Source organism: Gasterosteus aculeatus, chromosome 20, assembly GCF_964276395.1.
Source record: "Gasterosteus aculeatus chromosome 20, fGasAcu3.hap1.1, whole genome shotgun sequence".
Lineage (NCBI taxonomy): Eukaryota > Metazoa > Chordata > Actinopteri > Perciformes > Gasterosteidae > Gasterosteus > Gasterosteus aculeatus.
Window position 1 is genome coordinate 10,039,376 of NC_135707.1, and position 21,638 is coordinate 10,061,013.

The 21,638-nt window shown below is 43.7% G+C and overlaps 2 protein-coding genes across 7 annotated transcripts in view; one reads left to right on the plus strand and one right to left on the minus strand.

The window, feature by feature from the left end:
• Positions 1 to 14,825, minus strand: part of nbeal2 (neurobeachin-like 2) — a 29,309-nt gene extending 14,484 nt beyond the window's left edge. For 2 of the 6 annotated variants that reach the window (XM_040165213.2, XM_040165212.2), the window contains exons 1-20: positions 14,216 to 14,825; positions 8,340 to 8,428; positions 7,978 to 8,142; positions 7,528 to 7,609; positions 7,058 to 7,170; positions 6,737 to 6,819; positions 6,008 to 6,093; positions 5,610 to 5,913; positions 5,372 to 5,478; positions 4,950 to 5,036; positions 4,147 to 4,230; positions 3,826 to 3,924; positions 3,038 to 3,672; positions 2,807 to 2,939; positions 2,453 to 2,572; positions 2,027 to 2,357; positions 1,768 to 1,850; positions 1,587 to 1,679; positions 1,278 to 1,440; positions 817 to 950 (exon numbers count right to left, since the gene is read on the minus strand). In XM_040165213.2, coding sequence (XP_040021147.2) covers positions 817 to 950; positions 1,278 to 1,440; positions 1,587 to 1,679; positions 1,768 to 1,850; positions 2,027 to 2,357; positions 2,453 to 2,572; positions 2,807 to 2,939; positions 3,038 to 3,672; positions 3,826 to 3,924; positions 4,147 to 4,230; positions 4,950 to 5,036; positions 5,372 to 5,478; positions 5,610 to 5,913; positions 6,008 to 6,093; positions 6,737 to 6,819; positions 7,058 to 7,170; positions 7,528 to 7,609; positions 7,978 to 8,142; positions 8,340 to 8,428; positions 14,216 to 14,416 — 3,192 coding nt within the window. In that variant the 5' untranslated portion in view covers positions 14,417 to 14,825. Of the gene's footprint in view, positions 1 to 816; positions 951 to 1,277; positions 1,441 to 1,586; positions 1,680 to 1,767; positions 1,851 to 2,026; positions 2,358 to 2,452; positions 2,573 to 2,806; positions 2,940 to 3,037; positions 3,673 to 3,825; positions 3,925 to 4,146; positions 4,231 to 4,949; positions 5,037 to 5,371; positions 5,479 to 5,609; positions 5,914 to 6,007; positions 6,094 to 6,736; positions 6,820 to 7,057; positions 7,171 to 7,527; positions 7,610 to 7,977; positions 8,143 to 8,339; positions 8,429 to 9,456; positions 9,643 to 14,215 lie in introns of those variants that run through there. The other 4 variants (XM_078095092.1, XM_078095091.1, XM_078095094.1 and 1 more) reach the window with 2 other exon arrangements.
• A 785-nt stretch (positions 14,826 to 15,610) lies between these two features.
• On the plus strand, positions 15,611 to 21,563 carry ccdc12 (coiled-coil domain containing 12). The gene is made up of 7 exons (XM_040165231.2): positions 15,611 to 15,892; positions 17,547 to 17,620; positions 20,112 to 20,191; positions 20,311 to 20,372; positions 20,453 to 20,487; positions 20,592 to 20,668; positions 21,300 to 21,563. Exons 1-7 carry the CDS (start codon positions 15,809 to 15,811, stop codon positions 21,377 to 21,379), a joined length of 492 nt encoding a protein of 163 aa, XP_040021165.2. The 5' UTR covers positions 15,611 to 15,808; the 3' UTR covers positions 21,380 to 21,563.
• Positions 21,564 to 21,638: the final 75 nt, after the last annotated feature.

Here is a 21,638-nt window from a genome sequence, read left to right on the forward strand (position 1 = left end):
CTGACTAAGTGTGTTTCTACCGATGCCGCTTTCAAACATTGACACCTCGTGTGATTATTAGGACACAGTTTCCTCACAGGATGCTCCACCTTAACGTCACATATTTCAAAATATCCCGTCAAACTGAAAGCGCGTCTGTGCTGCACCAGCTTGCAACACCTGATTGGCTGCTACCATCAGAGGTTCACATTAACACTGTGTGACTTATGGACTCAAACACATATTATCCATTTTTATTGCTGCAATACTGAATTAGGCCTACTCCACCTTTAGAGAAAAAAAAACCTTATGCAAGAAATGGCTCAGCACTAAACACAGCTAGCATTGTACTGTCACTATGACTGCTTTAACGACAGCTTTCTTTTCCTAATTACAAATATTACTATTGGAACTATACAAGCAGCACAGAGCTAAAAAGGTGGCTTGATACCTATGGAGAGATTAGAAAGTGAAATTGATCTGCAAACTATATCACCAAGATCTGAGAGGTTTCACTGTGGCTTCATATGATATGTCCTCTATTTAAATGGTTTTCAATGTCCATATCATATTTTAACATTCTAAATGTCAGGCAGCGGATTTCTAAAACTGATATTCTTTGTTCTCAGTGAGAGAAACCAAGCTGGCAAACACTGCATACATTTTCACACAGGAGAATGCGACACTGTTAAAGAGCTGCAGCTATTTTAACAAATACCATACATCATTACACTGCAATTAGACAGCAGAACTACAATGGAAAAGGTCAAATATTCTGTTTCAGAATTTTCTCCTCGCAATTAGTTCCCAACAATATTAGACGTGCAGGGTGCTCACTTTGCTGAGCATGGCTCCTATCGTGCTCGGCCCATTGCAGTGCAGCAGGCTCTCCTGATTGACAGGGTGATGATGAATCATGTTCTTCACCATCAGCAGGAAAGCAGCGATGCTGTTTCTCTCTAGTCTTTCCTCTGAAAGAAAAAAAATACATTTAGCAAAACAACTTTTAAGATTTCCTGTGTAGCCCACAGACGTAGAGTATGCAATAACAAGCATGTTAGATTATCATATCGCAAGATGAGCCGTTGAAAGGGTATTTGCCTCACTTATTTTTGTTATTAGACTTCCTGTTTATTTGTGTCTATTCAGCGCACTGTGGATTTTTTGTAATTTCGGAGAAAAAAACAAACATATTTAGCATTAAACACTACAAAAATGACCAGCAACAACAACACAGACCTCAGGGAGAAGGAGATGATACATTTATGACAAAATGACAAAATGACCATAAGCCTTACCTGCAGACTTGTTTAGAGGCAGCAGCAGAGCAGCAGGGCTTCTGGGGGCGGTGGGCTCGTGATCTGACAGCTCCTGACTGCCGCTGTGAACCGGCTCAGCCTCACATACCTGCTCAAGCAGGGGCAGCAAAACCCCGATACCTCCCATCACGTTTACCACATCCTGTAGGTAAAGACACACAGTAGCTATGTAACTTCCCACACTTGTCCACCAATAGTTCAGAGATGGAGTCTAAACCTGTAGCATGACAGCATACAACACGGAGACACGTCATGACTGATTTCACACGGATCTGACACGGATCTAACCTTGATGTCCCAGTTGACGACCCTGTGTCCTGTAAATCTGCCATCATATTGGTGATTGGGCGACAGGTCCAGACATATCTGGCCCTTGAACGCCTGTAGAACGCAAACATTAATATTTTACTGGTGTTGTTGTGCTATTTCCTGTAATAAAATGTCACAAGAATGTGTTTCAGTGGGTCACCTGTGGAGTGTAGTAGAGCAAAAGCTTTCCGTTAAGGTCGGACAACTCTCCTTCTGCTTTAAATAGGGACACGTGATTGGGCCCTGTGATGGAGAGCAGAAATGAATGTCGGACGTTATGCAAACACTACTTTGTTTACGTGAAGGAAAAAAAATGAATCAATTGATGATTGAATGATTTTGTTTGCCGGTGACCTCTGAAATAACTGGGCAATGTATACAGCAAACAACACTTTGCATTGTAGCAGAGGATGACTTACCTGCAGCATGCAGAACTTTTGTCTGTGCCTGCTGCAGAGCCTCGTGACAGATGAAGGCCGTGCCCAGGAGCCCATCTAGAGACGTGGGAGTTCCCCACTCTGTGTCTTGCAGGCCTGCTGGGATGGTGTGCACCGGGGCATCTCCCAAAGCGCCCCGGCGGCCTCCAGCAAAGGTGGCTGGGAAGGACTGGGAGCGGCTAAAGGCATGGCCATGGTCAGGGAAGGCGAACTCCGCCGAGGGGTTGGAGGACGAGGACGCGGGCAGATGGGGGGAAGTAGTGGTGGTAGTCGTCCGGTGGCCTGCAGATCCGATGCAGCAGGAGGTGAAAGGCTTCAGGAGTCAAGAAAGAGGAAGTTAAATTAATAGAGGGGAACTACGCAGCCGTATACGTCTATGGTCAGAAGACATTGGATTGTTTCAGTTACCTCACTGAAAGATGGAAAGCGAAGCTGAGCGGTTTTACGCTGCTCTCCATCGACGTAGATGGTGACCAGGTTCTGACCAAATGGACGACGGCCCGGGATGTGGACTATAGCCACCGAATGCTATGATGAAAGAGCAAACCAATTTCTACAGGTGACAACACTGAAACATGCTAATAAATGAATGCTGGTAATATGTTTGGTGCAATACTACTTTAATAATCTTTATATTAATGACCATCGGCAACACAGTCAATGTGTGATTTAATCCTTTATCAAATATATTTCTATTTTTTTAAGCAGACAAGGAGAAATGTTGGCCACATTTTTAGCTGAACTATACGTGTGCACACTCACCCAGCACGAGTCGGCTAATGGGTGCTCTTGCAGCGTGACCGTCATGTACTCTTTTTTTGTGCAAACAGCCACCACCAGTATTCCCTCCATGGTGAAGAAAGCCTCCAACCCGGTTCCACTAGCTGTGAAGAAACTTCACCCCCCCAAAAAAAACATTCTGTCACAAAACGAATGTGGACAACGCAGTGGTATACGTATGCAAGCTCGCAACTTCACTCGTTGCTAATGTACCTGTAGAGCTGCTTCCTGCGCGGCCCCTTTCCCATGTCATGCTGAGCCCCCGTGCTCACGGTGGCAAAAGGTTTACGGTTGTTGGAGAATTCCATGTTAAGGCAGAGCCAGGCGTGAAAGGCGAAACCGCTACCTGGCCAGCGTTGGACCGTGGGCACCATAATACCAGCCATGGGCGGCGTGAGATCAAAGTACTGCAAGGCACTGTCCTGGCCTTCTCTGGCCGCCATGGCCGAGAGAACTTGAATGACGCGGGCGCAGTAAGGGTGCACCTTCCCCACCACCACGCCGTTCTCCTGATCGACCCTGACCAGTCCGAGTAGGCTCTTCAGCTCTTCGGGTCTCAGGCACAGGGAGCCCAGGTCCTTCAGGAGGCCCAGCAGGGTGTCTGCCGACTGCCTGTCGAGATTCTGGGGCTGTGAAAGCACCTGCAGCAGACCCCCCACCATGTCCGCCTCCACAGCCACAGTGCGACAGGACAAGGAGCCACCACAGACCATAGCCAGCCACTGTGCCACCAGCAGCTGAAGGTCCCTCTGACCCGACAGGTCAGGCAGCCACTGCAGAAGTAGCAGCAAAGGCTGCTCGTTACTGATGCCAAGGTGATGGGCATGGGCATGCTCGCCCTCCACTGCCTGCAGACAGAGACGAAGAAGGGAACAGTGACAACGGCCACATGGTCAGTAGCTTGTACCACAATTCAATGAGGAACAAGGTCATTAATAACTGCTAATTGACATCTATTGTCTCTGCAATCAGTGGGGGTAATGAGAAAATGAGGGTTTCACCATGTTCATCAGCTCTTGCAGAAGCCTTTTGGAGGGTTGACCTTGACTCTTCAACACATCAAACAGCTGGGAGTAACCAATCCTCTCCTTGAAAACCTCCTGAGGGGGGAAAAGAGACAGAAATAGGCTGGAGAGAGCTGCTCCACAGGGGATGACTAGTTGGCACACTTCCATACATCGGTAGAGTTAGAATCAAATTATTAAAATGAAGGGAAAACTAATTTTCGATGGCATTGTAGTCATCATAGTATGCTTTATAATACATGTACAGAAGAATGAAGGATATATGATTTCACCACAGAGGATCACAAAGGGCCTTACCTTAGCAGAGGGCGAGTTACTCATTATAGCTGTGAGGACTCCTAAAGCATGAACTGTAATACTGTCTGATCCTTTCACCAACACCTACAAAAAAACAATTATTGTGTTTACATGATGTTGACAAAAAAGTTGAACATTTGTACTATAAATCAATTCTAAGGCAATCTTAATGAATTAATGATTATTCCACACCACAATTATTTTAGCACACAGGGACAATTGTTCAGTCACTGAACAATTGCCTCTTAGTTACTGATAGATTACAGCATGCAAATACCAAATAAAACCACCGAGGCATTTCCCAGGCCAAATACGAGGAAAAGAAGGAAAAACATGCTCTTCAAAAACTATTTCATACACAATGAAGAACACAACATGCACTTCTTGCCTCGTGTTGTCAACAGGAAATTCAGCCTCTAATTACAAATGTGATATAAATGAACAGTACCACACAGGAAAAGAATAATCTCTCGTTGATAATTAGAATCTTAACTATTCAACATGCACAAAACGAGAACCAGCTTGTCTTTGCTTTTCAAGCTATTCAAGTTGCCCGAAATCAAAGTCAATCACAACGCAGTCTGTAAGTGGATACTTCAGATGGACAGTTGTGATAAATTAAAAAGGGAGTCCAGACAACAATTATCACATTGAGCCACACTACCTGCTTTATTTATAAATGAGTGTAAACCAGACTTCCTGCCTAAAGCTTCCTGTTTAAATAGCTCAGAGCAACTAACGAGTAGAGAGAGGGCTGAGTTTCCTGCTGACGGACCAATACCAACACCGAGTGGGGAAAGTACCTGGTCCACTTCAACCTCTGAGAGTAAACATGTAGTGGGGTCAGACACAACCTCACGCTCCAGGCTATGCATGGTGCTCTGAAAGAGCTGCAGGACATTCACACATAGGCACAGGCGCACACACACACACACACACACACACACACACACACACACACACACACACAGCACAAAACGACAGACAATTAGACAAAAAAAGCAATCTGACAGGGTTGATCCTGGTTTGCCTATAGCCGCCTTGGTAAACATATGTTGTTGCCATGTGGGGATAAAATAGGCTGGAAGCATAAACATTTTTTTGTTATATTTCACATTGAACTGCAGATGTGGCATCGGGGCAACAAAAAAAAGGAGAAGTAGAATCAACAATAAAAACAGGTGACAGAGCAGACAGACACATTGTAGATGGACAGAGGTCTGACCTTGCTGTTCTGAACAAGCCGGAGTATGTGTTCAAAGCAGTTGTTGTTGAGGAACACAGCCTGCAAGACCGGCCTGTCAGAGCACTGCAGAATCTCCGGAACAGCAGCTAAAATTGACAACGAGGAGGATGTTGACATGCCAGGAAAATTTTGCCTTCATACTGCTCAAGGGGATGAACATGAGAAAGGAATGCCGCGTGCTACGGTACATATGAGACCATGGGGGACATGATCTTACTTAGCATCTGTCTCTGCAGAGAGATCAGACTGTCCTCCCAGCTCTGACTCTCTAGCTGCTCACTGATCAGCGGACGGTTCCAGTTGAGGAGCTGGAAGTAGCTCTCCAGGATCGTCTTGATCTCCACCTGGCGCTCGGCGGGACTGCTGGAGTGCAGGAGGTGGATCATCGCGGTCAGGCACTGCAGGGTTAGCCTCGGGAGCCCTGTGCTCTTGGGTTCAGGGGAGGTCCGGTAGCACCAAGCTCGCAGAACAGAGAATAGGTCATCCACAGCGTGAGGGGTGATGGAACGAAGGCCATTGTTCTGGAAAAGAATATGGACAAAGTCACCTCTCTGTCAGGTCTACACTGCATGTGTATTGTTTTCACAATAATCCTTGATGAAAAGAAGAACGTACCTTTCCTCCACTGACGACAGCACCCTGGAGATGAACCAATCGGAGAGTGAGGAGCTCTGGGATCTGCTTGCTTTCCTGGAGAGTTTCTGTGAACGTGTATTCAAGCCAAAGAACAATGTCACGCAAAACCAACTTTCATTCCAACACAATTCATTAAACAGTAACACATCAACACATTATCTGGGTTTGTAGAATTAAGAAAAATAAGAACAAATGTTAAATGTTCATAGTATAATGGCCGAGCAAAAGCTTCCCCTGCAATGTCATCTCCATCATTCAGAGTTACATGAAAATAGGATTAGCAGAGCCTTGCTAATTGGCTTGGTATTACACAATTAGCTCTTAACATTTCTAATTCAAGCATGCTATTACAGTTTAATCCTCCGAAAATGTGGACATACTGAAACTTGCCCGGGCTCTGATTTCCCGCATAGTTTACAGATTAGTGGCTGCTGATCAAATGGGCTTCTATAATTAGAAAGGCCTGGAGTCCTGTGATTGAAACCTGCTAATTACATGCGGAACAATTCAAGCTCTTTTACTGACTGGACTGACCGCTCATAATTCACTATCAGCGACATCGCCAAGATTTATTAACCACGAGATCTGGAGAAAATAAAAGGTCACGGTACATCATGTCAAGGTGACAGCACTATGCTTGGTTCTTGTGGTACGTGCGGCCCCCACAGAGATCACAGTGAAGAGAGCGGACGAAGGGAAGCGTCTCACCATGAAGAAGAGCAGGCAGTTCCTCTGGCAAGGCCAGTGGGGAGAACTTATATTTGTTCTTCTCCAGTGAGCTCACCACCTCCCTGCAACACACAAAGCCTCGAGTTAGCGCACTAGACGTCTCGCCTAGTCAATCACGGACTGCAACAAATACTGCCGCCACTCACGAGGTTCGGAGTCAAACAGAAAAGGGTGGTTACACCTCACACAAAGGTTGGGCAAGATGTTAAATGCACAAGACTTTGTAAGGGTGTTGTGACTGAATTCCACCTCCCACACGCTCACACAGTGAATCTCCAGGGTGAAGCAGCACGGACTCACCCAGCCAGGTGTCTCCTCCACGTTTGATAAGGGTCAAACAGGCTTTCACACAGCACAAGTCCGTACCGCACAAGCACCTGCAGAGAAGACGGCTCCCCTCGTCCCTTCTTGAGCTGTCCAAAAATAAAAGGTTTTGACCCACATCCATGACCAGCACCTTTCTTTGACATTCCTCATGCGACAAATACAACACATTCCAGTACATTGAGTAAAAGGCTGACAACACACCCATTTCTATTTTCAGTGGAAACTAGTTCTGTTGCTATTGTGTGAGCTTGTTACAGTGAACATAATACATTCTGTATTGTTTGTCTGGGCCTTTACTCTGAATCAGATGTCTGCACAGTTTGCCTTCAAAGTCAAGCCTCAAAGTTGCCCGCTTGATAGACTGAGCCTGCGGTGGAGCAACTCCCTGATGTAAATCACTGAAATCTGTGTCCTGTTTGAGCAACAGCTCGTGATGGCCTTACCTGGTCCAAACAGAAATGCAAAAGCTTGATGGTTTCGAAAACAAAATCAGGGGTCTTCTCTTGGTCGATGTTCTCCATATTCCTAGAAGCAGAGATCAACTCGACCAATTAAGTGTTGAGATAATCTCAAAGAGGTTTACACAATATGACCATTTAGATGCACAAACAAAGCCAGTAAATACACAGAATGTACAGTACAAGTGAAAGGTTTTCTCAGAATGGGAGTCAAAGTGTGACAAACCTTTGACTGGTACTGTGCATTGAAGTGACAACTTCCTCTGATGAGGTTGTAGCCTGTTTGCACAACTTGCATTGCAATGTAATAAAGTAATTCAAACTGTAATTCATCTGGTTCATCTGGTTTCCTCATTACCGGAACTCAGTACTACTGATGTTGTTAGTATAAATAGTACTACAACGAGGCATACACACAGCGGGCTGGGCCCCCACCTGCAGATAATGATGAAGAACTTGATGAGGAGCAGGGGATGAGGGGGGATGCTGGCGGGGTCAGCGGCCTCTGAGAGGTGCTCTGCACTTTGCCGTAGCAGGCCGCCGAGGAACACCATGACCTCCGTGGGGAGCAAAGGCACCTCGGAGCTGCACTCCTCCAGCCTGGGAGATGGGAGAGGAATATGTGAGAAGCCGAGCGGGTGGGAGGCAAGTAGCAAAGCAGCGCTGTAACAGGGGCTGCATTTAGACATAACATAAACATGTCAAAGTAGTGACTCTACAGAAGGCCAGAGTTCCTCTGCCTTTGGGGAATAAAAACCTGGTGTCTCCTGCAAATGTAGTTTGTTACTACTACTCACCTTCGAGGCTGCAGTGAATGCACATCAATGAGCGTCTCGAAGGACGCCACAAACGCCTCCAGCCACTGTTGCAGGCAGCCCACGTCTTTCTGCAGGAAGAAGGAGAAAATAAATGATGCTTTCACGCATCCAGGAACATTGTTTGCAGCACGCAGTGTTAGTAAATAATCGTGCGAACCATGTGCACGGTTGCGCGATCAATATCGATGGAATATTTCCTTGTGCTCTAAAAAGGCTGAGTGTTGCGCTGTGACTCCTTATGGCTGAGAAGAGCACTGACTAAACTGAATGACCTGTTTTTGTAACAGGATGTTACAGGGAGATGCATTGATGACTACACACAGAGGAACACATGAGCCAATGCATTCATTTTTTCAAAACAGGGAGGACGCTAGTAGTTTTCATTTAAGTAAATTTTCGGTCACAAGTTTCAAACCTAGCAGTTGTCACACAATGCTAACTTAGGCATGTCGTCATAAACAAACTGCGTAAACGATGGTTGTAATTGAGCAAGCATGTTTACATGTCATTATCGCAGCTTTAATCAGCCTCTGCAGTGCAACATATCCTGTCACTCTTTCCTCCTTACATCCTTCAGTAGCAACACAAATGTCATACGTGTCAACTTAAAAAAATATATTTTTTTATATATAAAGCCGTTTTAAAATTCCTGGCGATTAAGACTGAGTGCTGCAACTCATGGAAACCCTGTGTTTAAAAATCTAACTTTAACAAGCCAAGATGTATTCAAATGTTCCTTGATGTGCTGTGTGATGTAACCTGAACATTCTAACTAGCTGACTTTTCACAAAGCCACAGATGCTGATATTTGGGGAATCCTTTGTTGAGTAGGTAGCGTGGGGGAAGAAATTAGTTGTTTCAGACTGACTGATTCATATTCAGCAGAAAGCCCAACAATAAAGCAGCATGCAAATAGGTAAAAATGTGATGATGTCGGTTACTTTAAAAGCTGCTGCAATATGGTGCTCTTACTATATCTGCATCGCACTGCTTGTTTAATGTGAAGCTAATAATATTAATATAATAATAAGGTAAATAGAAATCTAACGACCCAGAGCTTGTTTCCAATGCTGCATTAATGTAAAATGTACATTACCAACTGGGATTGAGTTATAAGCCAGTCCATCTCTCATTGTATGCGGCTGAGCAGGCTGCCGGGTTCTCGTGAACCCGGACTCAGAAGAGCCTTCAGCGTCGTCTCAGGCCAGCAGCTCAGAAGCAAACCGCTCCTAAAGCAGCACCAACGTCAGACTCGCTCCTTCCTCGTCTTCCACACGTCAAACGAGCAACCAGGAAATTACATGTCACTTAAACTGCAGCTTATTTCCTTCATACGCTGCCTCTTCGTCAAACCCCTTCCTCTTTTGCCTTTACTGAAGTTGTGGGCAGATGTGAAGGAAGCCCATACAACAACAAAAACTTTCCGCGGCAACAATGAAGCACTTGAACAAAAAATGTGTTGCAGGAGAAACACTGAAATTCTGCTCTCTTGGTTGTCACTAACTGAGCCACTGAAATGTGACAAGTTGAGGAAGTGAACTAGAAATGATAGGATACGGTATTTCCATTGTGGTAAAGCTCAGTCCAAATGCCTTCAGCACGTCATGAAACGCTTCTGATAGGCCAGCTATCGCAAACATAACAACAAAATGATGTAAATCACACACGTACTGAATAATCTCTCTCCATGTACTCTGTGAAAACAGGATATCTAACAGAACAACGTATTGTTCTCTGCCTGCAACATGGACAATCAGGTGAGACTTGAGTAGGAGAGGCAAGGACATATTTGCAACACTCCTTCAACTTTGTTTTACTTTCCAATACATTTTTAATGACTCTTAATCATCCAGCGCCGTTGATAGTGTGTCATCCATTCTTATTATCTGATTATGTCTACTGGAAATCGCAACATACAAAGAAATACAACACTGGGGGTCTGTCATGTGACTGAATTGGGGATTCACAAGTTTAGAAAGAGTTTATGACGAATGCCCTAGTTAGCTGTGACAGAGCGCGGCAGTGGTTGTTTTCGCGTTGTGAGTCTGTGTGTTTGCGTCATTGTGAGACACGGAGACACCTACTCTAGCGAGAGCAAAGCGGTTTTGAGTACTTTAACAGGTGTTCATGTTCACAACACAGAGTTGTACTTCAATCGAAACACAATCATTTATCAGACTGAGCTGAACTCAAACGAACAATGTTGTGTGATGATCAGCGATGTCAGCAAATGAAAGCGAGGCACAGAACAGGTGCCGTGTGGTTTGACAGAAAAGGCAAGGAGACAGCTTTTACAGCCCTGAAGAAGCCAAGGTGAGTTTAATCAGGGTAACAACGCTGCCAACTTCCTGCTGAGTTTGGCCAGGACAGCCTAGTTTACACAGAGTATGAATCAAAAAGGCAAGCGAGCTTTGCGTTCTACTTTTTTTTTTTTTAAGCGTGTATCATCTCTCTCTACACGCTGTGTGACTGGCACCGTGAGATTCTTAACATATGATGAAAACGATTTGATCGCAGAGAGGAAGTGGATCTGGTTTGCTGGCGAGAAGTAAAACCAGTTAGAGCCTTTCTTTATGTCTGCACCTTTGACTTAAATATCCTCCCTTAAAAACACCTCAGAAGAAACACACGCCCTTTCCTTTCGTTTGTATTAACTTATGTCACCAAACATCGGCCATAGCAACCAGCTGAAGGATTAGTTCAATGAGGACACTATTAGAACTAATGTCACAAACCGACCCTGAGCTACCGATAAACTATGTCATTTATCTTTGGGGGTTTTTCTGCACACGGCCCAGCAGCTGTGCCGCTCTCTGCTGCTTGGCATTCTGCTTCGCTCCGAGCCTCCTGCACAAGCGAAAGCAAAGAGCACTTTGATTTTCCTGGTCGGCCCTTCGGTTGTTAAACGGGGGAGAACGAGGCACACAAGGGAATTTAATTTAGAAAAAAGATCATATGGTGGTCAAAGTGAGCTGCAGGGGCGGCTGGTGCTGCTGGTGTTGTTGTTGCATCTCTTTTACGGATGTGAAGCGCTTGTGGGAAGTAAAAGCCGGTTAGTGGGACTTCTCTTTGTAGCGAGCCAGAGGAGGCAATTTCACAGCTGCGTGGACGGTGGACAGTTGGGTTGTTATTGTGGTCCATCTCAACCGCAACAGGCTCCACATTAATCCCTCTTAACAGTCTCTCAAGCTAATAATCACAGGATAATCACACACTATTTTGTGTACCAGCCTTGTATCTATGTGTCAACACAAACACTGCATCCTTTCTCACAGAATGAGGACGTCCAGAGGGTCTGTAGTTTCATCTCAGTGTGTCTCAGTTATCTCTGACCTAAAGTCACTGTATTGACCCAACAATTATGTACAGTTAAGTTACTTCCCCAGTGATTGACACTCTTCCGTTTGTGTTAGCATTATCGCGTGTGTGTGTTTATCTGCAATTAATGATTGTCGGAACACAATTCTCAGATATTTGATTATGGAGCTATGAAAATGTCCCATTAAAGTGGTTTGTTTCTCATTGAACGAGTCTTTCTGTCCCCGTGAGCAAAACCCCCACTTAAAAACTGTAAAAAAATGGTAACTAAGAAGTTTACAGGGAGTTAACATTGCATATTTACATTGTCAGTACATTTGTTCATAGTTTTAGGTCTCATATAAATGGAGTCTCTTTTATAGCAATTAACCAACTGATCAATAACAGCAGCTCTTATTCAGAAAACTACAAATGAATCACCGTTGCTTGCCAGTTTGCTCGGTTATGTTCACAGAAAAATGACCGTAACCCTTAAACAAAAGATGCTACTAGGCTTGTCATTCCTGAATATCAGCTGATCTAAAAATCTTGAAAGGGGTGTGCGATTTCTTGCACAATTGGAGGAAGCAGAGCTCCGACAAGCCTGGGCACGCTGTGCTTTCTGATTGTGAACACAGAACGATGGCTGATGTACTGAATGTACTCAAACACGTTGGAATCAACCGTTGGGACGAGGATCGCGGCTCGATTGTTATCTGCGACTGCAATAGTCAAATTGAATAATGACTTTGCCGCTTCAATATAGATGCTGCGAGCATAGAGAGGCTGATAGATGCTGTAAAAGCGTCTAAAACCAGTATATCAATACATCGGAGGAAAAACCTGTTATCGGCAGAGGCATACAAACCTGAGAGGTTTACAGCTGCCAGGGTGTGTTTGTTGACCCTCAAATAGCGTCAGGCCTTTGCCACTATAAGTAAGGGACTGTTTGCAACACTAACAAAAAGCCTAATAAACAGAGCTCAAATCTTTTGACCACTTTGGCAACATAAAACGTTTCTTAACCGCTCCTTAAAAAAAAAGAAAACAGGTAGTCAACAGAAACACGTTGCTTTCTACAGGAGACTGAGGTTATTGTTACAAGAAGTGGTTCTCCAGCCTTTCTGGAGCCTATTGTGAGTCACATTAGGTGGGTGCGCTTAAGTCCTTGCTCAGTTAAATCCTTCGCCTCTGCCTTCTTTCATTGCTGTTGGTCAATACAGGCAGGTCATTTCCACACATGCAAAATCTACAAGAACGCTTGCAAATGAATGGGTCATTCACAGGTGGGTAAAGAAGATATATTGTAAATTTAGTTTTGTCACGCTTGAGGGCAACTAATGAGAACTAATTGAGAGCCCAGAAGCAGCTAGATAAGGAAGAGGTTTTGCAAAAGATAAAAACATAAAGCATAAATGTGCTGGACAGCTTTCACAGACCAATTCACACTCACGCACACCAATGACTCTCTCATGGTTTATTTGTGTTAGCGGCAACAACTACTTTATTTGACCTAATTTGGTCTCAAAAAGAGAAGCGTCAGAAAGGATCAGAATCACACCACATGATCACCTTAATAGTAAATCCCGCAAGAGGTGTGTCGCTGATTTGTTTAGAGCATTTAGCAGTTATTTCAGCTTTCTATTTACTTCTATTATGTTTACAGCATTTGTACAGCACATTTTACTTGATTGAAATCCAGACCCAATTAAAGCAACGTTCAATAGACGAGTGTAAGGAAAAGACCTTGTCAAGAAACCCGCCCCCCAGATTTCTTGTGATAATAAGAGATCAGTATTTATGCCCCACGGTGAACATACTGCTCATGCAAATTTGGAAATAATCTGGTTCTCTATCCTCAGGCATGGGAGCAGATTGCAAACACATTCAGTATTAATACTTAATTTATTCACAGCCAAAACTGTCTTTCTCCTTCTAGAGGACACATGACATGAAAGCATGTGCAAAAAACTTGTTTCATTGTTATTACTGAGATGTTGCACTTTAATGGTATAAAACCTATTTAGTTCAACATCTATATATAAATATTTGTTTTATTTAATAAATTCTGGCACAACACCCTGAACCATAAAACAGGCTCTATAACAACATTATTGTCACTATCGTTCCCAGGTGACATGCTCGGCTTAGAAACAGGAAGCAGCAGCCGGGACACCTGCTACAGAAACAAACGCACCCCACCGCCTGGGCCGACCTGCTCCTGCTGGCCTGCCAATAATGGTCGAGTTGCTGCGTTCAATAACCTCCGTGAATCCGTGACACGGAGGTTATATGAGCAACAACAAACGACACCAAACGAGACATGGCGGAAGTAACGTTGCAGATACACGCACACACACACACACACACACACACACACACACACACACACACACACACACACACACACACACACACACACACACACGCAAACACAGACACGCAAACACAGACACACAACGGCCGAGTGTCGCATCGGGTCATGTTACAAACTTTAGGGCAGAGGACCTGTCGGCTGCAACAGGTGTCCCCCCCTCCGTCAGGTGTCCCACACTCACCTTTGTGTAATATGACATCCACAGCTCGTACAGCCTTTCCTTCGAAGCCATCCCGCCGCCCTTGTGATTGCTCACGTCTTCCCTTTGTTTTGCTTCTGTTAAATCATAGAATATGTGAGCTTTGTCGGAGCAGGAGCCGTTTGACCGTGTTTCCTGGAGGATGGCGGACAGGGCGCGCTCCTGGGAACCATTCCTGCTCATTCGGGCACTATAATCCACGCAACAACAACAACAAAAAAGTGCCTTCTTTCTCCGCACGCGAAGTTATCGCAAGAAAAAGAAAAGGAAAACACGGAGGTGTGAGTGGTGGCCACGGTGCGATCGGTGTCGAAATTATTAAACCAGGAACAAAATTGCGTGGAAATGCATGTGTGCAGGAACACCCATGTCCGCGTTTAGAGCGAGCAGCCCGTCGCCGTGTGTCTCCTACTGGAGAGAGTCTCCATCGCCAGCGACGCACGCCATCCGACAACGCGTCCAGTCGAGCAGAGATGCGCGGTCCCGTCTGGTGATCAACAGCACGTTATCCTCAACTAATGTCTGACTGTGTAACAAGACACACGGGGAAGAGTTGACTGCAGATCATGCTCACAGGTAGGCTGATATTCTTAAAGACACACACACACACACACACAGAGACACACACACAGACGCGCGCGTGCGACCAGACAGTGACAGCCTCCTGCAGGACTCGCCCAAATTGAGGTTAACAAAAAATGATTGAGTGCTTATAACATAAAGCAAGCGAAATGAGTCTCCAGGTGCTGTAACAATGTGTTATTGCCCCGTTTTATTGCATTCCTGAATGTAAATCGATTATCTTGTAGGCATTGGTACATGTAAAAGTAAAATATAGTAATATAATCAAACGATTACAGCTTGTCCCTAATCCATAACAAAACGTATGATGATGTAAGACATATGTACTGAGTATAAACCATTTATTTTAAACAAAGCTGACAAGTAAGTGTGTCTGTTATTTGGTCGTAGTTATAGGATAGATCTGCTGTCTTTCAATGAACTACTATCATGTTAGACTACATATGGGTAATGCACGTCAGTTCTGGCATTGTTACTAGCACATTGTCATTAGGATGATTGACAGAGTAAAGGCACCTTACAATGACAATGGCCTACATTCTTAAACAGGACCTGACAGTATGACCAACAATAGGCGGCACAGTGAGCCAGTAACAGTAACCCTGGTATTCCCCGTATTATAGATCTACTAATTGTCCATTTGTCTATTTAAATACTTAGCAAAATAGCGAACAGGCTGCTGGACGTTAAATCAATTCAGTATTCCATCTGCCAACACATCACTTACTGACCCCAACATAATTTGCATTGTATTTAAATTCAAATGGACAAAATCCCTAAATGGGAATTTTATTTTGAAAATATTCAAGTAAAAAGTGTAATTCATGACTTTGAAGGGATTTGTCAACAGAACTTAACAATGGTTATTCAGAGGGTCGCTGCAATCGATGTGCTCGATAGTCGTTTTCACATCCTCAGTCAGGACCGTTAATGGACTTCAGAGAGCATCGAGCGGCGTGTGACGTTCAGAGTTAGCGTTAGCTAAAGTAAAACATGGAGCGAAATGTTGGGTCACTGCAGGAGCAGGCCATGAAGAGAAAGGAGAGGCTGAAAGCATTGCGAGATAAACAACTTTATGTAAGTGTTTGCGGAGTTCTGATAAATGCAACACGTCCAATGTCATAGCCTGTTTAGTTGGTGAGGGAGCGTTAGCGCACCAGCTAACCGCGTTAGCAAACGTATGCAGCTTAGTTAGCAAATCGATCGTAACTTTGTTTTGTGGTTGTTTTGACGTCGTATGTGGGTTTTGATATTGATTATAAATGTAATGTATTCCGTTTGTGGTCTTCTGGTTTGCCTGCGCATCTAATTTCCAAAGCTAACTTGCTTTATATATTTTCTCAGTGATACAAATTCAAAGGAATTGTATCACTGAGGTGTCGATGGTGTCCAGCAATATACGTGGCTACGTCTTATAAAATGAGTTATAACTGTAAGTTTTTAAGTGACACTCTAAGGAAACTCATACTGCTGGCTGAATATGATTCACCTATGATTCACCCAACGTGGTCGGAATATACATGTGTTGTTACAATCCACCTGTTAGCTTTTAGACTGCAGAGAAATCCAGTAATCCAACAAAAGTCATCGTTTCAATTATCTCAGCAATGCACCACTTTGTATCCATATTTAGAATCGCACATTTCTCTACGCTGCCGTTTTTTTAGTTGAGCAATTAATTTAATAGATGGGCCTCATTGTCTTGCTGACAAGCAGAGGCAAGGTGGCTGCAGGAAAGAGAGCGTGGTAATGCTCCATGTGGAATAACACATTCTCCCTTAAATACCAGGAGGCATTCGGTCAAAAAGAGGACGTGTCGTTAGTTGAGTTATTTACTGCTGTTTTACTAGGAATTTCTACTGAAAGCTTGTTTCTGAAAAGTGTAACATCCATTTTTGTAATCTTTCATAAAAAAAATAATTAACAGGTTTCTACAAATTGTTAACCATTAACATCTACAATATTTAGAGAGTTGAAGAGAACAGTAGCTAAAGGCCACATGGTTGTAAACCGGACTGGTGAAAACCCACCCATGATGATGGGGCAACCTTTGTTTAAGATGGAACTTTTAAAGGAGGATTAGAGTAGTGCAGTGGAAAATCTGTCGCACGAAGGGTGCAGTTTTAAACCTGTATGTGTAGAATCTCAAGTAGGATTCAAGCACAGCCAAATAACTGAAAAATAACCGCATATCCCTGTGACCGCTAACACTCACAGCGCTGTGGAATGTGAACTTCAGTGTGAGAGGGTTTTTTATCAGTTGGCCTAAATTTAACATGATTTCAGCAGAATGTTCCAGTCATCCGTACTGTCAAGTATCACCTTTTCTTCTTCACCCACACGTTGAGTTACTCTGTGCCTCGGCTGTGGCGATCTTTCAGTTCTCCAATAAGTATTCTTGCAATTGGAAACACTGTTCAATGTGAAAGACAACCGTTTTCCAGGAAGACAAGTGTTTAGCAATGGCCTGGGCTCGACCAGCAATACGTGATGAATAACTGTTGACATTCCTGAAGCTTGTCGCTGTTTTCATTTCGTGCAACACTACAAGATTGAGTCAGTCCCTTCAATTGTTTTAGCAGCGGGACAGGAAGCCTCTTCAGGAAAATGCAACCTGGGAGGAGTTTAATACCCTTTGTTATCGCTTCTCACCTAGGTTTGCAGAAATGCCAAATGAATCCTACTGCATCATTTATTTACCCATTCTTTATTTGCATGATGATTTCAACAGGGGCAAGAGCAAGAAGACGGGGAGCCAGAGAACAAAAAAGCCGCAGTAGAGGAGATTACAGAAGAAAGGCACAGGTTGGGTCACCACACTACACTACACACCTAAATGGCTTCCGTTGTTGTTTCGTTAATCACATTTTTCACAAAAGCCATTTCTCATTCTCTTTCTTGCTCACCCCTGCTGCTGATTTTTTTTTTAAAGCTGCTAAAACGGAACTGAAACTGATGTGGCAGCACACCATCAGAGCATTTATCTGCCCCATGTCTGATTACCATCTTCTTGTAAGACTGCGTCGCAGGTCATGAGATGCAGTGTTTACGCTGGGCCGGATCGCAGCCTCCTGCTATTAGCTGCTCAAATATCCTGCAGCTTACTCAACTTTGTGTGTCAGCCGGTTTGAAGGAGCAGCAATCTTTCCTGTCCTACGAGACCTCTTTTTCCATTGTTTATATTTAATGACGGCATCCGACAGGGAGTGCCGCTGTATTTCCTCCAGTCCAACAGGACAGATCTCTCTCGTCCGCTTGAAATGATTCATTTGGATATTTATTAATTCTTTGATTAATGTTTTGCTAAATCAAAATACACTTTTGTAGCAGGCTGTCGGTGTAAGGTACCTTATATTCCATAAGCTTAGATAGCTAAACCCAGGCGTGACTGAACACAACAATGAACACGTTTCCCATAAAGTTATTTCTACTCAAAAGAATGATACACAAGAAGACCGTAGTTTTTCAGCTTGTGTGTGCGTGTTATCACACATTCCCCGAAGCATCTTTCACAAATGACCACAAAGGGCACAACGCAGCTATTCCTGTTGCGTCTTGTTAGACGTCTTGTTTTTCAGGGATCCTGTTTTTAAATTTGAAGATAGACCGATAGGCAGTTTGTCTTCTGAAGATTGTGGCGCTCTGAAGAACGGAGCGGGTTGCTTGATATCAGTGGAAATATTCAAACTCACTCCCCACTCTAAACATTTGGAGACCCACATGGGTCTTTGCTCTGAATTTATCACTTGCTGTCTTTGATGCCACATGTGTGCTTGAAGTGGAATTTTATAAACACACTTCAATGGTTTGGATGCATCAAACTAAGTTATACAGTGAAGAAAAAAAGTAAGTAAGAGTCGTGAGAAACGTGGCAGACGGAAAATGTACTGGTACAGTGTTTATACACCCTGTTTTTGGTGGTGATGGTGGTGGAAACCGTTTCAGTCTGTGTTGGACGTCAATGGTCGCCGTCAGATGAACAATTCGTTTTGAGTACCACTTCCACCATTCACAACAATGGGTCATAACAAATAAGCTGCAGTGTCCATTAGATGTACAGTCCTCAAATGATGTTTGTTTGGTTCAGCTTGGGACACATTATCCTTATGTTTGCACAACAACCTTTGACCTGTTTTTGTTTTTTTTCTTCATCTCCAAAAGTGAAGAGAAAGAGAATTCACTAAAACGTTAACTTGGTAGACATTGCTGTCAGACGATGAGACGTGTTTGGTGATATGCAATAGTAAATTATAGATAAGACTGTGCTTGGCACATTCATGCTTTCTGGAATGAACTCTTTAAACGTGTTGATAGAATTTGTGTCAACTTTATTTATTTCCGTTTGGTTTGATAAAAGACAGCCTGCAGTTAGTCCTGGATGGATGCCTTCTGGTTACTGGCTGTCAGGGCATCTGGACTTTGTAACACTGGCTGTTGAGCTTAGGTCGGCATAATTATTCAAATGTTTAATTTCATTTTTAGGCATTGTTTGACAACAAATTAATGCAATAAAAAGAAAAGAAAAGAGAAATAAATATTCATTAGATATGCCCAAACTGGAAAGTGATCTGATATTGAGCAGTATGAAGATGAAGTCATTGAATTCTTCGCTCATGAGAACGAAAATATCAAAGTTTATTTGATTTTTACTTATATATACTCTGTTGCCATAATTTTCATATCTGGTTTGATTTCAAGTAAATGACATGTCTAACCTATTTCCTATATTTTACAATTTAAGTACAAGAATTACATTTAAGATGTGTGGAAAAAAAAGAGCTGCCCTCCGTCAGCCAAAAGCAGAACATGACTAGCATTCCGGGCCGTTCCCTCACAAGGCACCGGTCTGTCTGTGGGCAGCAGGGGTTTGATGAATGGATCAAGAGTGTTCGAGCCTCATCACAAATCTATGTTAAGCTCCGGGCAGCTGGTTTACCTCCTCTTCTGGCCTTACAAATGTGTAATCTGCAGAGCATTTCTCTGTGTAGAGATGTGATGAAAGACCACATAATTCAACACCGAGGCCGTCCGTTCCTCAGCTGTTTGCTGCTCTCTGCAAATCTGCCCCAAGGGGCAGGTGGAGCATGTTAATCAGACGTGCTCATAGAAATATAGAGGGACATTATATGTGCAAGATATGTGCAGCTGTGAAGGGTTTGCAGACAGTCGTTTATGCTCCTTAATCTTGAAGGATTGTTTTTGTCTACACTGCCACCTCCTGGACGGATACATTATTGGGAGAAAAGTGAGAGAGAGCGTTGATGACTTAACGATTCTTCTACATTTCTGTCCTCAGAGAGCTGAAGCTGAGGAATTACACCCCCGAGGATGCAGAGCTGAAGGAGAGGCAGGTGCCCAAAGCAAAACCTGCATCAGGTGAGAACTCTGAAAATAACATGAACTCTTTGAGTACTGTAAATATCACATTGCCTCCAGGAATGTCACACAGTGAGCTGCTCCTGCTGCTAATGTCCCATATTATTCTTTGTTTGCAGTGGAGGATAAAGTGAAAGACCAGTTAGAAGCAGCGAATCCAGAGCCCATCATTGAAGAAGTGGTGAGCACCTCTTTCTGTACAGACCTTCTTTTGTTGAAGAAGTAGTGCAGTTGCCTTATTCAGCTTTTGTCTTACTTCAGGATTTGGCCAACCTCGCCCCAAGAAAACCAGATTGGTAAGATGATTTTTGAAAATATACCTGTGTGGCCCATCAAGTCTTTGCACTATTAAAGGTGATTTGTTTCTGACGCTGTCTTTGTATTGTGATTCTGGATCCAGGGATCTGAAGCGGGATGTTGCAAAGAAGCTGGAGAAATTGGAGAGGAGAACGCAGAGAGCGATCGCTGAGCTCATCCGTTAGTATTTCCTATTTCATGTTTCAGTGTTTAGTCACAAACTGCTCCTGACCGCGGGGTGAAGCATGTCTGAGCAAGGCGGGAATTAATAGGCCAATTGCGCTAATTGCTTTGCGGATTCCAGAGCAATGAAGCCATCTGAATTCATCAATGATGCAACTCCTCCACTGATGTGTGAACCACATTCTAATAATAGGCACGCGCTTCCATGAAGAACACAGAACCGGTTAAAATGTGTTTTTTCCCTCCGCATCTTAATGTAGGACAGGTAGCGAGAGAGCAGGTAGCCATGCTGTGTACTCGCAATAACCAAACCAGTATGTTCATAGTTACACGTCACTTCTTTCAGGTGGGATTTTACCTTTCTGTGCAAACACAGAGAGCATTGCATTTAGATGTAAATCAAAAGATGGCAGTAGGCTGAATCAAGTGTTCTTGTTTAAATGTTCTCTGCATTGGGCGGATCTGCAGGCAGCAGAGTGTACTGTCTGTTGGTTGGTGCGCTCCCCTCGAAGAGGACTTTAACCAGAGCTACGGCCAAAATACAACAATTGCACATAAATGTAACTATTTATCTGGGAGTTACGGGAATCAGAGAATCGGATTGACCATGAGTGTTTTGTGTGTGCAGGGGATCGTCTGCGAGGCAGCGAGGAGGAGTTGGCTGCAGTGGTCGGAGCAGCAGGATTGGAGGAGGGAGACTCGGACTGAAACCAAAATGTGACAAGAGTAAAAAAAAAAAAAAAAAAAGTATTGTTTTCAGTTCCTTCACTTCCCCTTGTGAGTCCTTCCTCGTATCAACTGTGTACGTAGTGTTTTGATGTGCGTTGGTAATGGAATGTCTATTTTGCTGTAATTTTTACATTTTCAAGTAAAATAATGTGAGTTTTTCAAATGTCTGATAATTATTTTCGGTGGGCAATATGGATTAATTTCACTATCCTGCCATATGTGTTCAAATATTGTCCTA